Source organism: Cnephaeus nilssonii, assembly GCF_951640355.1.
Source record: "Cnephaeus nilssonii genome assembly, chromosome: 14".
NCBI classification, from domain to species: domain Eukaryota; kingdom Metazoa; phylum Chordata; class Mammalia; order Chiroptera; family Vespertilionidae; genus Cnephaeus; species Cnephaeus nilssonii.
The window spans coordinates 33229351-33244360 of NC_137085.1; the positions used below are offsets into that span (position 1 = coordinate 33229351).

At 39.4% G+C, this 15010-nt stretch overlaps 1 protein-coding gene across 10 annotated transcripts; it reads left to right on the top strand.

Annotated features, from left to right (window-relative positions):
* The first annotated feature begins 98 nt into the window (after positions 1 to 98).
* Positions 99 to 12380, top strand: HNRNPK (heterogeneous nuclear ribonucleoprotein K). 10 transcript variants are annotated; one of them, XM_079790303.1, is made up of 17 exons: positions 99 to 232; positions 2231 to 2307; positions 2411 to 2495; positions 2836 to 2933; positions 3639 to 3695; positions 5152 to 5195; positions 6066 to 6138; positions 6639 to 6710; positions 7214 to 7327; positions 7676 to 7804; positions 8422 to 8729; positions 8866 to 8920; positions 9219 to 9302; positions 9578 to 9593; positions 9670 to 9752; positions 10148 to 10317; positions 11040 to 12380. In XM_079790303.1, the coding sequence occupies exons 3-17, from the start codon at positions 2438 to 2440 to the stop codon at positions 11071 to 11073; spliced, it is 1395 nt and encodes a 464-aa protein (XP_079646429.1). In that variant the 5' UTR covers positions 99 to 232; positions 2231 to 2307; positions 2411 to 2437; the 3' UTR covers positions 11074 to 12380. The 10 variants fall into 10 exon arrangements, with proteins under 10 accessions (XP_079646429.1, XP_079646422.1, XP_079646425.1 ...); XM_079790296.1 differs by having other exon boundaries at positions 11100 to 12380; XM_079790299.1 differs by lacking the exon at positions 9578 to 9593 and having other exon boundaries at positions 2391 to 2495; positions 9219 to 9318.
* Positions 12381 to 15010: the final 2630 nt, after the last annotated feature.

Genomic DNA, 15010 nt, shown 5'->3' on the forward strand with positions numbered 1-15010 from the left:
AGAGATTTCTTCGGGCCGAAAAACGCCCCTTTCCCGCCCCCTCCCTGTACTATTGAACGGGACCGGCGTGAGTTCTCGCGAGAGATTCTTCCCCTCCCCCAGCCAGTGAGTGCGCGAACGGGAAAGGAGGAGGGCGCTCCAGGCGAAAGCGCTGCAGACGCCATTATCCTCTGTTTCTCTGCTGCACCAACCTCTACGTCTTGCTTACGTCCCGCTTGTTTACAGCCTATAGGTAATTGGGGTTACTGGGGCTTCGGTATTACAGACTCAGGCAGGGGATTGGCATCCCTAACGGCTGCGTTGACTTCCTCCAAGTCCGGTTCTTCTCGGGCCCTTAGCGGCCTCACAGCCTGAAGGGAGGCGCCGGTGGGAGGCGGGGGTGTCGCCTTCCTCTGGCGCCTTGATTGACGCGGCGTTAGACCAATAGCTTCGCCGAGGCGCCACCGCTGAAGCCCAAGCAGCCAATCGGGCACGGCGGCGGCGTAGGAGAGCGCGGGAGGCGGGGGAGAGCGGAGGGGCCCTGCGCTCGTTTTCTGTCTAGCTGTGACCGGTTGAGGCGGCGCGGCGGCATAGGGACGACGACCTCGCGCGGTGAGGAGCGGGGCTGGGCGGGCGGCGCGTGAGGGCGAAAGTTGGAGACCAATTTTGCCGCTTGAGGGAGGCGTTTGGGGGCTGCTTGGTGGTTGGCCGAATCTCAGCGAAGAAACGTTGCCCGGTTCCCCTCCCCCCCCCCACCTCCGCCATTTCCCTGAGCGTTTATCCGCAGTCTGCGTTGGGGTACTTGAGGCTTCGGGGCGCTACGAGGCATGTGCCTGCAGGATGAGCTGTAGTGGTGTTGTCTTGGGGACTAAGGCCTCTTGTTCGGGAAGGAGAAGGGGCCGGCGGGCGGCACCCGAGGGCGGTACAGATCGCCGCAGTCTTTCGGTGGGTCCCGCCGCACTTTCGGCTCGCCCGGCCTGGGCTTGCGGCTGGAGCGGGGAGCTCGAGTGGTCAGGGCTGCCTCCGTTGCTTTGTCTCTCCGGCTGTGGGGGGAGGGTGCGGGGATGAGATCTTGGGGCCGCGTGGTGGGTGGGGGAGGGGGTCGGCGCTCGGCTCCGCCTAGTAGCACGTAGTCGCCATTACAAGGGCGGCCATTTCCTGTCGGATCCGGGAGTTGACGTGCGGCGCCTCTGCACTCGCCTCTGGCTTTCTCAACTCCTGTTACTCGGCTCCAGCCGATCCCGGTGTCGGGAGTCGGGAGGGGAATTCGTGTTTGCCTCGGCTGATCACGCGCATATTGAGCGATTTTTGCGGCCGGAGGAATGGTGATTGAAGGACCGCATCAACGTGTTTGGGTTTTTTTTTTGTGTGTGTGTTTTTTTTATAGCTAGACCCCGCGTCAGCGTGGTGGTGGTGTTTTTTTTTTTAGATGATCTTGAAATTCCTTTATCGAAGTCTCCCGCCATACCTCAGTATATAACTGACTGACGGCCCGGGAAGAGAGGGTTTCAGTTAGTCCTTAGAAGAGTGGTTTGTCGACAAACGTTACGGACGGCATGAGTGCTTTCCTTTTTGAGCGTTAGGCTGCCTAGGTATCCCCCCGCCTTTTCTCTCCCTCTCCTCTCTCTCTCTCTCTCCTCTCCTCTCCTCTCCTCTCCTCTCCTCTCCTCTCCTCTCTCTCTTCCTCCCTCCCTCCCTCCCTCCTCGCTCCTCTCTCCTCAGCGGGGGCCACATGTCGCCGCCTTCTGCCAGTCCTGGGAGGGAAGATAAAAGGCTGCTTGTCGTCCCCTCACCAGTCTGGTTGTAGATGTGTAATGGTCAGGTTGTGCCCTTTTTAACGTGGTGTAAAATACCGTGGTGGTGTTTAAGGACTCCGTTAAACTGTTAAATAATCGAGTAGTACTGGCGGTTTGGGGCTGCTCTATAAAACTACTTTTGTTACATATCTGTGTATAAATCACATTTGCGGGGGCAGAATTGAGGTTCGTGGGCTGATGTATGTGCCTTTGCTTTTATATGTATTATGTAAAATAACTAGTTTCTGAAGTGGGGCTAGATCCAGTGGCTTTAGTGTTCTTTCCTTTGTAAAAGAAAAAAAACTAATAATTGTTTTGGATTTTTAAGGCAATTATTTGAGGGCTTAAGACCCTAAAATGAAGAAATGGCTTGTTTGTTGTGTTCAGATCAGTGTGTTGTAGTATCTAGTAATCAGCAACCAAAAGGCAAAACTGATTTGTGTTGGTTTTTGTAGGCTACTGCAGCACTAGGGTGTCAGTTGGTCCCGCCCAGAACACTTCAGTTCTGCTCTGCAAGGATATATAATAACTGGTACGTTCTAGAAACAGAGTCATGTCTTTGCTTTTTAAAAATATTTAGCAACAGGTTACTTTTCAATAAGCCAAATGGACTAGCTTCTTTATTTTTTTAACAGATTGGTGTGTCCGTATAATCCAGGAAAATGGAAACTGAACAGCCAGAGGAAACCTTCCCCAACACCGAAACCAATGGTGAATTTGGTGAGACATTTTAATTTTAACAATTTTATATATGATTGTGTATTTAGTCTGAGATCCCTGTGAGTTACATCTTGGCTTTTATTTATAAACTAAAAGTAATCCTTACTCCCATATTTTGTGTTTAGAAAACTTGAAAGGGAGCAGGCTTTGATTCATATTTAAGTCAGAATTCGAGTGTGTTCAGCCTTGTTAAAACAAACTTACAATTAGCAACCAATCTCTTAAGATAGAATATGGTTGCTTTCATTTAAGCTAAGTTAGTTAAATTAAGACTCTGTGATTAAAGATGTCTTTTGAAGATGCTGTGCTTTCTTTGAAATTTGGAATTTTTGATTTCTAGGTAAACGCCCTGCAGAAGATATGGAAGAGGAACAAGCTTTTAAAAGATCTAGGAACACTGATGAGATGGTAGAATTACGCATTCTGCTTCAGAGCAAGGTAATCATTTTATTCTTGAAAATTTGAAAATGGTTTTTACTCCCGTGGAAATTAAGTGCTGGTTTGGCCCTCTTGGAAGACTTCAAAGCCTTAGAGGTTGAAGAATATGAAAGATTTGTGTGGCTCCACAAGGACTTGTAGGCGGCGTGTAGTGGCTTTGGGGGTTTTTTTGTGTGTGTTTTTTGTTTGTTTCTTTTTTTGGCCTAACAATTAAAATGAAATCCCTTTATATATTGAGCCACTTACCAGGTTAAACCAGGAGAAGGGTGTGGGTAATCCTTAAATCATTAATGAATCTTGATTGCATTGCAAATTTATTAGAAAGCAATTTGGCAGTTTATTTGATAATATCAGGTAACAATGCCAAGGTATCTACTATTAATATTTATATTTGTTTTATGGATGGGTACTGTGAAATTAATCAGCGCTCAAGTTTAATGTTCAGTGTATAATGACGTTCTAAATATTTCCAATTTCTGCCTTGGTGGGGGTTTTTTTTGTTTGTTTATTACTGTTTATTTTTAATATCCCAAGTAGATTTTTAGCTCTATAACAAAAAAAGTGAGAGGGGCTAGATTTTTTATTTATATATATGTGTGTGTGTGTGTGTGTGTGTGTGTGTATTTTGTTTTGTTTTGTTTTTGTTAAAGCTTGAGAGCACAGGAAGGAAGGGGCATAATTAATCTGTCTTTTTACTTTTTCCAGAATGCTGGGGCAGTGATTGGAAAAGGAGGCAAGAATATTAAGGCTCTGCGTACAGACGTAAGTATTAAAGAGTTTAAAACTACTACTCCAGCTTCAGTTTATGTTCGTAGAAATTTAAAGAGTTGCATCATAGAAATCACTTAATAGTTTAGATACATGCCATTTATAATAATCAATTTCATAGATAATTTCAAGGTTTGCCATTCCTTATTTAACAAAGTTTGGATTGGGTTGGGTGGTGAGGTCTATATTAAACCTCTTCACTTTCTAATAACTTTGCACCAAATTATTCACTTCAGGCAGGATAACATCTTAATTAGAAATAACGACAGTGTAAAAGCCCTTAATTGCATCATTTCCCATGTGTGTGAATCAATTACAGTGTTACTGAAAGCCATTGCAGGTGGCTGATTAAACTCAGAAATTTTTATTCCCTTTTTTTTAATCGTCCATCTGTTCTTTAACAGCTTGCACATGGAACACAAACAAATTAATGTTGAGCTTGCATGATTTAAATATGGGTAAAGAAGAGAGTAGGCACTTATTTTTAAGATTGGGAAACCTTATGTAGTGCCAGTGATTTTAATCTTCGTATTTTATAGTGGGTTGACTCTTGTGATTAGACACATTAAATAAGCATATTTATAGGACTTGGCTACACCTAAATTCCTTTTAAAAAATTTTTTTTCTCATAGTGAACACGCTCTTAAATGTTTTCTTGCTGAAATGTAGGCAAATAATAACTTTGTGTTGAATACTTATAGTATTTCATTTCTCTCTTGGTCGCAGATCTTTGTATGTTCCTCTTGAGTACTGTAAACTGAACTTGAAAATTTGTTTAAAATTTTACAAACTTGCCTATTAGGATCTAGGAATGCCTTTTAAACCTTCAGGAAACCAACTAGCCTTTTAAGAGTTAGGGTTTTTGGTGGTGTGGGAATTTTTGTTTTGTCTTTTATAAACCTCTCTCCTCTTAATCCAGATGTTCTGTATAATTATCTGGGTTATTAATTTCCCCATTCCTCAAGAACTTCAGTAAACTGAGTCATGACAGGTTTTGTGTCTACCCTCATGAGCCAGCCTGCTACTGAAACATCGTTTGTTTTCTTAAAAAGAAAAAAAAATAGTACCGTCATTTAAGGTCCTTAAATGTTAAGCCACAGTCAGATATAGAGAAGTCCATTATTGTGTTAGTCTTCAGAACAACTTAAACTTGTTTTCATTAATTGAGAGTATGAGTATAGTTTGTATTAAATTAAAATTTATTGCTTTTCCCCCTTTTCCCTCTCCTTGTTTTTTTGGCCATATATCTCCGTTGCCCATGTACTGGATCGACTTACCCCTGCGTTGCCCACCATGACGTTGGCCCATCCGCCCCTGAACGCCCATGTGAAAACCCTGGTTGGCTATGCCCAAAAATGTGCTCGTTGCCAAACGGGTACCATACTTGACAACTTCTGATTGAATGCCCATGCCCAATGCCAACATCCACGAACGCCAATGACCAATGCAGTACAATGCCAGTGTTTCAGTCCCAGACAGCAGTGGCCCCGAGCGGTATGTCCCAACAGTTTATGCCTCACTGCCTGATTAGAAAGAGAGAAATGTATTTTATTACCTGCCTTTTATATAATTAAATAGTATCCCCTTTAGACGGTGTATTGTTTTTCAAGTTTCTGTCTTATTTTCCCCATTAAGTCTTTTTGTCACTGAACTTTTACCGTGAGTTGCCCACCCAAACGATCCACTAATTTTATTTCGATGGAAGGAGCACAGCTTCAAGTGTTGCATATTTGCTGCATTGTAAATCAAATTGTTACCAAAATAGTCTCTCGCTCTGTCTTTGTGGCCCACCTTGCTTCCCAACATTGCCTGTTCATAATTTTTTCTGATGAAATGCTAACTCTGGTTCACTTTCCTTCACTTCTCATTTGTATTGTCTTTGTTTTGTCTCGCATTTGTATTTGTTTTCTTGCAGAGCCCATTAGTGATCTAATTTCTAACTGGTATCCATAACCTTACTCCAAATATAATGTTCACCACTTGCATATTCCCCCACTTTGCCTAAGAGAAGGTGTGCCAGTTTTACCAATGTAACAGCGAGGGTATCCTTAATTAACTTAGTGGTGGCGGGGAACATAAATATTCAACTCTGCTTCAGTTCTGGTCAATTTATTGCCCACTTAATCTGAGCCCTTCCAAGAGCCCATTCTCTCTGTCTCTCTCCAAGTCTCCTAATATTGTTATCATATCTGTATTGGGCATAAAACAAAAATGCATGTGTAAACCTATAAATAGGCTACTTTAAATGGGGAGTATTAAATGTTACTTCTCTGGAAAAGTTTGTATGAATACTAGTGATAAACACAAAACTCATTTTTATTTTCCAACTTTTTTGTACTATCTGGTATTTGTGATGTTTGACAGCATATTGAGTATCAGTGCTGATATTGAAACAATTGGAGAAATTCTGAAGAAAATCATCCCTACCTTGGAAGAGGTAGGCTCATTTTTTTATGTATTTGTTGATTGGGGGGGGGGGGTTAAAGTATGTTTTATTGGGGCATTAATGGGGGAGGTGGAGAGGCAGTGGGTATAACATTTTATAGTAGTAACAGCATCGTACAACCTGCTCTATAGTGTACAGGGTTGCTGTACTCACATTGTTTGTTTTTAAAATGTCTGACCACAACGGAGTAAATCTGAACTAAGATTATCTGTGGTCGTGCATTTTCATGGGTTTAGTTTAGCATGTATTTATGGGCTTTAGTTTTAGAGGAGGGGTGTTTTTTTTTCCGTTTTGTTTTTGAGGATTTTTAAGTTCTGTAATTATTTGTAGTGTATAGAGAAAACCATTGTACATTCTTAGTGTAGATTAGCAGTTTCTCGCTATTTAATGATGTAGATGTGAAATAGGTTGTAGTAGCTTTACCAATATATGCGACAATAGCCTGATCACACTAGACACTTAACCTATTACTCTTATTTTTCTACTTTCAGGGCCTGCAGTTGCCATCACCCACTGCAACCAGCCAGCTCCCGCTCGAATCTGATGCTGTGGAATGCTTAAATGTATGTCATAGTGCCATTGAACCCCACTGAAGTATGGAGCCTGGCCCATGGGATTAATTTTATTTTTAACATAGTGTGCTTTTCTGGTCTCTATAGAAAAAGGCTTAAAAACATGATAAGTGAATGGTCTTACAACTCACTGTTGACCCTGCTCCATGCTGCAGTGGGAATTAACTACATTTGCAAAGTGCTTTGCAGTCATTTATATTATGATGTTATTTGAATGTTAATAATGATATTGTAGTAACAGCGACATGCTAAATGGCTGCAGTGTGGGTATGGTGTTGCAGGACCTGAAAATAAAATAGTTTTTTAAGGTGGTGCAGAATGTCCTTTTTGGGCCTGGCTATTGAGGATAATAAGCACATAACTGGTAAAGTTATTGAAATATAAATTCAGGTTGCTCACTGCAACAGTATGTTGTTATGCTTATAGCAGATAAGTGTGTATTATTGGGGAAATCCTTAATTTGGAACTAAAATTTTATAACTCTCCCTCTGCAGTACCAACACTATAAAGGAAGCGACTTTGACTGCGAATTGAGACTGTTGATTCATCAGAGTCTGGCAGGAGGGATTATTGGGGTCAAAGGTGCTAAAATCAAAGAACTTCGAGAGGTAAAGGCATTTTCTTTTATTTTGCTGGAAAATAGTTTTTTATATAGACTTGGTGCAGTGGGCTTGGCTTTCTGTTACCCTACTGAGTTTCTCCCCTGAGATTCCTCATCACTTAAATTTGCTGTTGAAATGCCACAAGAAGGCCTGACCACATTTTGCCTCCCCCCAAAAAATCCTAGGGTTATCAACAAAATTTGGGGTGGAGAGGGGTGGATTTGCTTAAGGTAGATACATTTATCTGAACCTTCCTAGGTTTCCTAACCTCTTTAGTGTACTTCCCTTGTTTTTTTTTTGTTTTGCCGGGGGTTTTTTTGGTTAATGCCTTTTTTTTTTTTTAACTTCATACAGAACACTCAGACAACAATCAAGCTTTTCCAGGAATGCTGTCCTCATTCCACTGACAGAGTCGTTCTCATTGGAGGAAAACCTGATAGGGTTGTAGAGTGCATAAAGATCATCCTTGATCTTATATCAGAGGTACCTTGAGAATGCTTATCTTTACGTTTAACTTCTTGAAACATAGATGTCAAAGTATTTCAGAATATTTAGACAAATGTCTTTTGTCCTTTCCCTAGCAATTTTCAATCCCCCATCTTTAGCTAGCTATTACTTTAATTTAGAAATAATTTAAGAGGCTGAAGAACTACCTTCATTGCTGGTGGGATTTTTATAGCCTTTAGTCCTTCAAAGGAATTTCTACAGTACTACATTGCACAGCTTCCCAATTGATAGTGTTCAATAGTGTCCATATGGGCTATAGGGTCACCCAAGATACTGAATCTTTATCCCTCTTGAGTGCTCACTTCATAGACCCCATTGTGAAACATGAAAGGGGGTGTAGTCCCTTAAGATGGTCAGGTAAAAGTAGCAAGCTGTTACTTCCCCAAGCAGTAAAGCTTACTTTTTATTTAGTACTCACACAAAAATAATGCATTTTTTTATTTCCTTCTTACCATGTTTTTGCCCATATTCCTGTCCTGTGTGAAGTACCTCCCAGGAAAAACAAAGGACTTTAGATATTTTGTTTGTAAAAAGAGTGGTTTGTTATCAAGTCTATTCTTCTTTGGTCTGTAATATTGCTGTTTTTGTTTTAGTCGCCCATCAAAGGACGTGCACAGCCTTATGATCCCAACTTTTATGATGAAACTTATGATTATGGTGGCTTTACAATGATGTTTGATGACCGCCGTGGCCGTCCTGTGGGATTTCCCATGCGGGGAAGAGGTGGTTTTGACAGAATGCCTCCTGGTCGGGGTGGGCGTCCCATGCCTCCATCTAGAAGAGATTATGATGATATGAGCCCTCGGCGAGGACCTCCTCCCCCTCCTCCTGGACGAGGTGGCCGGGGTGGTAGCAGAGCTCGCAATCTTCCTCTTCCTCCACCACCACCACCTAGAGGAGGGTAAGTTCCTTTTCATCTATATATTACTAACATACAAGAGGCTGCAGTTTAGGGGGTGATCGGGGTTAGGCTTTTTTTTTTATTGGATGTGTGTGATGTTAATAAGGTGAGATTACAACCAGTACTGTTTTTGCAGGGATCTAATGGCCTATGACAGGAGAGGAAGACCTGGAGATCGTTATGATGGCATGGTAAGAATTTTCATTTGTCATCAATGTATATTTCAGTGTGTAAGGCATCTAAAAGTGTGGTGTAGTTAACATTTTTTTTTTCCCTCCTGAAAATGTTGCTTGAAAAGCTTGTCTTACAAATTCACTCCTTAGATAGCCATTTACATCATTTTGGTTCTTGGATTAGTAAGACTTTATTGAGCCATCAATTATTCCCCAAAGTATGTAATGTAGAAATATAAATTGGGCATATAAAAGCAGTAACTATGACAAAAATATCCTGCCAGGTTCGTGTTAACAGTTCCTTGTCTCAACACAGGTTGGTTTCAGTGCTGATGAAACTTGGGACTCTGCAATAGATACATGGAGCCCTTCAGAATGGCAGATGGCTTATGAACCACAGGTTGAGTATCCTGGCTGTTTGCACTCATATCAGTAATAATTAAGATGTTTGCCTACTCACCAATAAGTGTCTTTTTTCCCCCTTAATATTTTTCTTTCTTTAAATGCTGTGTACCTGAGTGGTTTCTTGCCCCAAGGATTGTCTTCTGAAATATACTTACTAGGGAGCATATGGGACTTTGGTTTCCTAACCTGAGGAATTTTAGGAATACTAAGATATCTGAAAAATAGTCCTTGAAGGCAAAGTAATTTTCTATTTTTTCTTTCCATTTTTAGGGTGGCTCTGGATATGGTAAGTTTTCTCCTTTGTGAAATCAAATATTATTTTATGCTTTCTAAAAGAACTTAATGCTCATTATTTAAATCAGATTATTCCTATGCAGGGGGTCGTGGCTCATATGGTGATCTTGGTGGACCTATTATTACAACACAAGTAACTATTCCCAAAGATGTAAGTATCTTTACTGTATTACAATAAACATTTAATGAATTATTTTAAGTCCTCTAACTTATAATAAAAGATTTTAACAAATACTCCATTTCAGGATTAAAGTAGTGTGTTTTTTTTTAAAGGATTTCAGTGGGGTGTCCTCCTCCAATTTGGGATTTGTCAGGTGTTGTCCGGTGCTATCAAAAGCTGTTAGATGGTTTTGAGCCCTTGATTCATTAAGAAAATGTTGAAGTAATTGCATTGTAACCTAAATCTTGACTAGTTGGGGAGGCGAGGGGCATTAAAAATCAGAATAAATAACTACAAAGTTAAACTCTTGAAGGTCATTTAAAATATAGGTAATGTGATTTCTTTTAAAGTATACCATAAAGGCTTGTTTTTGAAAATTTTTTCAGTTGGCTGGTTCTATAATTGGCAAAGGTGGTCAGAGGATTAAACAAATTCGTCATGAGTCAGGAGCTTCGATCAAAATTGATGAGCCTTTAGAAGGGTCCGAAGATCGGATCATTACCATTACAGGAACACAGGACCAGATACAGAATGCACAGTATTTGCTGCAGAACAGGTCAGTTTAAGTTTAGCTTTATGTTAGCCTACACATACTAAAACTTTAAAAAGCTTTTCTTCTCAGTTGATTTTTCTTTTAGAAGCCATGGTGTCTCAACCTTTTGGGGACCTAACTTCTAAACATTCTAATAGTTTTGCTTTAATTTTCTTCTGCTTTCTTACTAAAAACGGAGACATTCAGTACTAATCTTGCTGGAAGAAGCCTTAACCAAGCAAACTTCTCATTTCTCTGGTGAAAACTGCTGCCAAAACCACTTGTTATAAATTATACAAAGCCTGTAGAAAATGTAGAAGATTCAATGGATGTTGGTCTAGTTCTGTGTGGAAGACTAGTGATTTTGTTGTTTTTAGATAACTAAATCGACAACAAATCACAGTCTGCCATATGGCACAGGCCATGCCTCTACAGGACAAATGATTGGTGCTGTAAAATGCAGCATTTCACACCTTCACTGGCATTTCTTGTCTTTTTCTACCAAATATTAACAACTTTTTGTTTCATTTTCTTAATTCTGCTCTACTAATGTCTGGTTCACTATTAATCATTTTTTTTCTTGAATTTTACATTGCTCTAATTTGTAATTGCTGTTTTAATTCTTATTTCTAATTTATAATGGACATGCTTATCGCTTTAATTTAGCATTGAAATTGTCTTAATGTTGATGAAGATGTTACGAACAAAAATTCTAATTCGTCCTTTTTTTTTCTTTTCTTTTATAGTGTGAAGCAGTATGCAGATGTTGAAGGATTCTAATGCAAGATATTTTTTCTTTTTTATAGTGTGAAGCAGTATTCTGGAAAGTTTTTCTAAGACTAGTGAAGAACTGAAGGAGTCCTGCATCTTTTTTTTTTTATCTGCTTCTGTTTAAAAAGCCAACATTCCTCTGCTTCATAGGTGTTCTGCATTTGAGGTGTAGTGAAATCTTTGCTGTTCACCAGATGTAATGTTTTAGTTCCTTACAAACAGGGTGGGGGGGAGGGTGTGCAAAAACTAACATTGAAATTTTGAAACAGCAGCAGAGTGAGTGAATTTTAATTTTTGTTCATTGTTGGTGGTTAGAAAAGAAAATTCCCCCTATGTGATTATTGTGAACACTTTGCTTTGTGGTCACTGTAACATTTTGGGGGGGGGAGGGTGGGACAGGGAGGAAAAGTAATAATAGTCCATATGTCCCTGGCATCTATTCAGAGCAGTGTGCAGAATGTAATGCTCTTTTGTAAGAAACGTTTTATGATTTTTAAAATAAATTTAGTGAACCTATTTTTGGTGGTCATTTTTTTTTTAAGATAGTCATTTTTCAAATGGCTGAATTCCCCAACCTACCCCCAACTAAACACTAAGTTTGATTTTCAGCTCCTCTGTTGGACTTGGACTTAGGCAAAAAAAATAATCCTTGCAAATTCAGTTCTGGTGATTTCTGGATGGTTTGAATGTCCATTGCTTGGGAAGAAATTCCATCATACGCACTCATGCTTATAATAAGCTGGGGATTTTGTTTTTGTAAATGCTTACCCCTACTTTGCAACAGTTTCCTATGTTAGTAATTGTGAAGAACCAAGGTGGGGAGCAGTACTAAAAATAAAGTAATGGTATAAATGTATACCAGAAGCCTGATAGCAAGTTTTATTAATCGGAGTAATACTTGGTTATGGAAGTGACTGATGCTAAATAAATTCTGGTTATTTTTTATTAGATAATTTCTTAACAAATTTAAACTGTCAGCCTGCTTAGTGTCTATTAGTTAAACTTTGTAAAATATATATATATTCTTGTTTTTCCATTGTATGCAAAGTGAAAGAAAAAGATGTACCATTTCTTTGTTGTATGTTGGATTATGTAGGAAATGTTTGTGAACAATTCAAAAAAAAGGGAAAAACGTTCCTGTGGATGTTTTGTGTAGTATCTTGACGTTTGTATTAATAATAGTTAAGTTCACTTCCGAATAAAACTCCCATGATGCTAGATTTGATGTGTGCCCAATTTGAGCAAGGGTTGATTGACACCTGTAAAATTTGTTAAACCGTTCCTCTTGTAAGGAAATATAGTAATCTTAAATTACATATTTTTTGTGTGAAGTGTTTTTCTAGCATTTATAAATGAAAGCTGGTAAAGACAGAATTTTAGCAGTTGGGCTCTTAAAGAGGGAGTATTGCATAATGGGAGCTGAGTCCTGCAATTTTACAGCTCCTGTTCTCCCGTCACATGAGAAATTTTGAGTCTTTGGTTTCTATCTATAGAATTAGTTCTAGTTTGATGTTTGAGAATATTAAAATAGTATATGGTTCCTGGTTCATAAATTCCTAGAACACTTGGTTATTGACCTCCAACTATCCAGAAGGCATGAGAACTCGGTTACATAGAAAAGGGTTCATGGGGATAGTTCCACTTTCTTCCATTTAGGAAAGAGATTTGTGTATAATAGACAAATGTGAAGTGGGCAATTTTTCTTGAATACATAATGATGCATGTAAATGTGCCATTTAAGGCTATTAGTATTTCAGTAACACTCCCCTAAAAGGGGAGAGGAATTGAGTGGTCTTTTGATAATGAAGTACATAGTGTCACATTGCTTAAATGAGGGAATACTAGTGGTAAGGTTCCCCCAGAGGTGAAGTCAGGCTGAGTTGCCACATTGGGATTGCTGAGGGGGTAGTACAGCCTGCTGGTGTTGAAATGAGTCCTTCCCAGAGAAAAAATGAGGGGGATGACATTTAGACAAGTTATTCCAACCTGTGAAAAGCATTCCTGGAGCAAACACTGGTTTTCAAACATTTCATTAGTCATTCAAAAATTAGTTATGTAAATATATATGAGTAGCTGAAAGTTTTAATTTTTGCCTTATACAAACAATTCAGACTTTGAACACATGAACCTAAAGAATTGGAGAATATCTGGATGTTTGAAGAACGTAGGCTGGGGATTGAGTTAAATTGAAAAAAATGCTGAGGTTTAGAATTTACTAAATGCAACATTGAACAAATTTTATAACTAGTACATATGCTAATTTGCAGCTTTAAAAATGTAAACAGCCCTTGTTGGGGTAGCTCAGTCAGATAGTGTCATACTGTTAACGCCAAGATTTGGATTCAATCCCAGTTCACATATAATAATCAACCAATAAATGCATAAATAAGGGGAACAACAAGTTATTCCTCCTCACTATAAATAAACATGGAAGGTTTCAAATTTTAGCTTAACTTTCTGACAATTACCAAAATGACAACAGTGGAAATCAGGTCGTACCAAGGTTTTACAGCAGGAGTGGGGAAACTTTCTGCCAAGGGTCATTTGGATGTAACCTCATTTATAGACCATACAAAATGATCAACTTAAAAATTAGCCTACTATATTTGGTCAAACATTTACTTAACTCACCCCTAATGCCTTGGCAGGGCCAGACCAAATGATTTCACAGGCCATATAAGGCCGTGGGCCGGATGTTTCCCACCCATTTTACAGGAATAAAGAATTTGAAACCTTTGCCTATTCACATTTTAGTAGTTTGCCTTTACAATGAGACTATAATGGAAAATATTTTCATTGTGTTGAATGATGCAGTTACTCCTAAATCTTTAATTACTGATACCTCTTGTATATACAGAGACAATCTTTCAGGAAAGTGAACTATTATCAAACCAGCAATTTTTCTCAATCACTTCAGTGGTTTGTTTTCCTGTGTCTTATGTTAATACTCAAATTGGAATTACTGTTCCACAAACATGACAGGTTGTGATTTGCTTAAGTTTGCCACTGAAGAGGCCTATATTTTATTTTTTTAATCCTCACCAGAGAACGTGTTTAGAGGAAGGGAGAGAGAAACAATGATCGGTGGATCAAACCCACAACCCAGGTATGTGCCCTACCCAAATCAAACCCACAACCTTTTGGTGCATGGATGAAATTCAACCAGACCTATATTTTAAATTTCAAATAAGTACATAAGGTTGGTTTAAAAAATGTTTAGTGCCATATGAATTTTGGAAAGGGATTTAATCTTGATGGCTAAATTAAACCTTAAATACTATGTTTACATCTGTTTATTGTCAATGTTTGCCCCTTGCTGGCAAGTTTGAAGTGAAATTGACCCAATTTCTTTTTTTCTTTTAATATATTTTACTGATTTTTTACAGAGAGGAAGGGAGAGGGATAGAGAGTTAGAAATATCGATGAGAGAAACATCCATCAGCTGCCTCCTACACAATCCCCACTGGGGATGTGCCTGCAACCAAGGTACATGCCCTTGATCGGAATCGAACCTGGGACCCTTGAGTCCGCAGGCCGACGCTCTATCCACTGAGCCAAACCGGTTAGGGCTGACCCAATTTCTTGATGGTGACACTGAACTTGTTCAAAGCAATATCACAGTGTTTCTCAAACTGTTAATAGGACCATCTTCAAAATCAACAATGCTGTTTAAACATGAAAATGGCCCACACCTCAGTACTAGCAAATCAGTCACTATAAAGAGGCAGCAAGAATCTGCATGTTTGACATATAGATGCCCAATAGACATGAAAAAAATGCTCAAGGTCACCTATGATCAGATGCAAATAAAAATGACAATGAGGTATCACCCCACACTTGTCAAAATGGCAACTATCGGATCAAGTGCTGGAGAGGATATGGAGAAAAGGGAACCCTTGTACACTTGATGGGAATGCAGACTGGTGCAGCCACTGGAAAACAGTAT

What these genes read in the sequence shown, in the direction of transcription:
- HNRNPK (XM_079790299.1), top strand. Translation starts at nt 2,438, where the DNA reads ATGGAAACTGAACAGCCAGAGGAAACCTTCCCCAACACCGAAACCAAT. An exon ending in CGAAACCAATGGTGAATTTG is followed by an intron (nt 2,496 to 2,835) that starts GTGAGACATTTT and finishes TTTGATTTCTAG; the next exon opens with GTAAACGCCCTGCAGAAGAT. An exon ending in GCATTCTGCTTCAGAGCAAG is followed by an intron (nt 2,934 to 3,638) that starts GTAATCATTTTA and finishes TACTTTTTCCAG; the next exon opens with AATGCTGGGGCAGTGATTGG.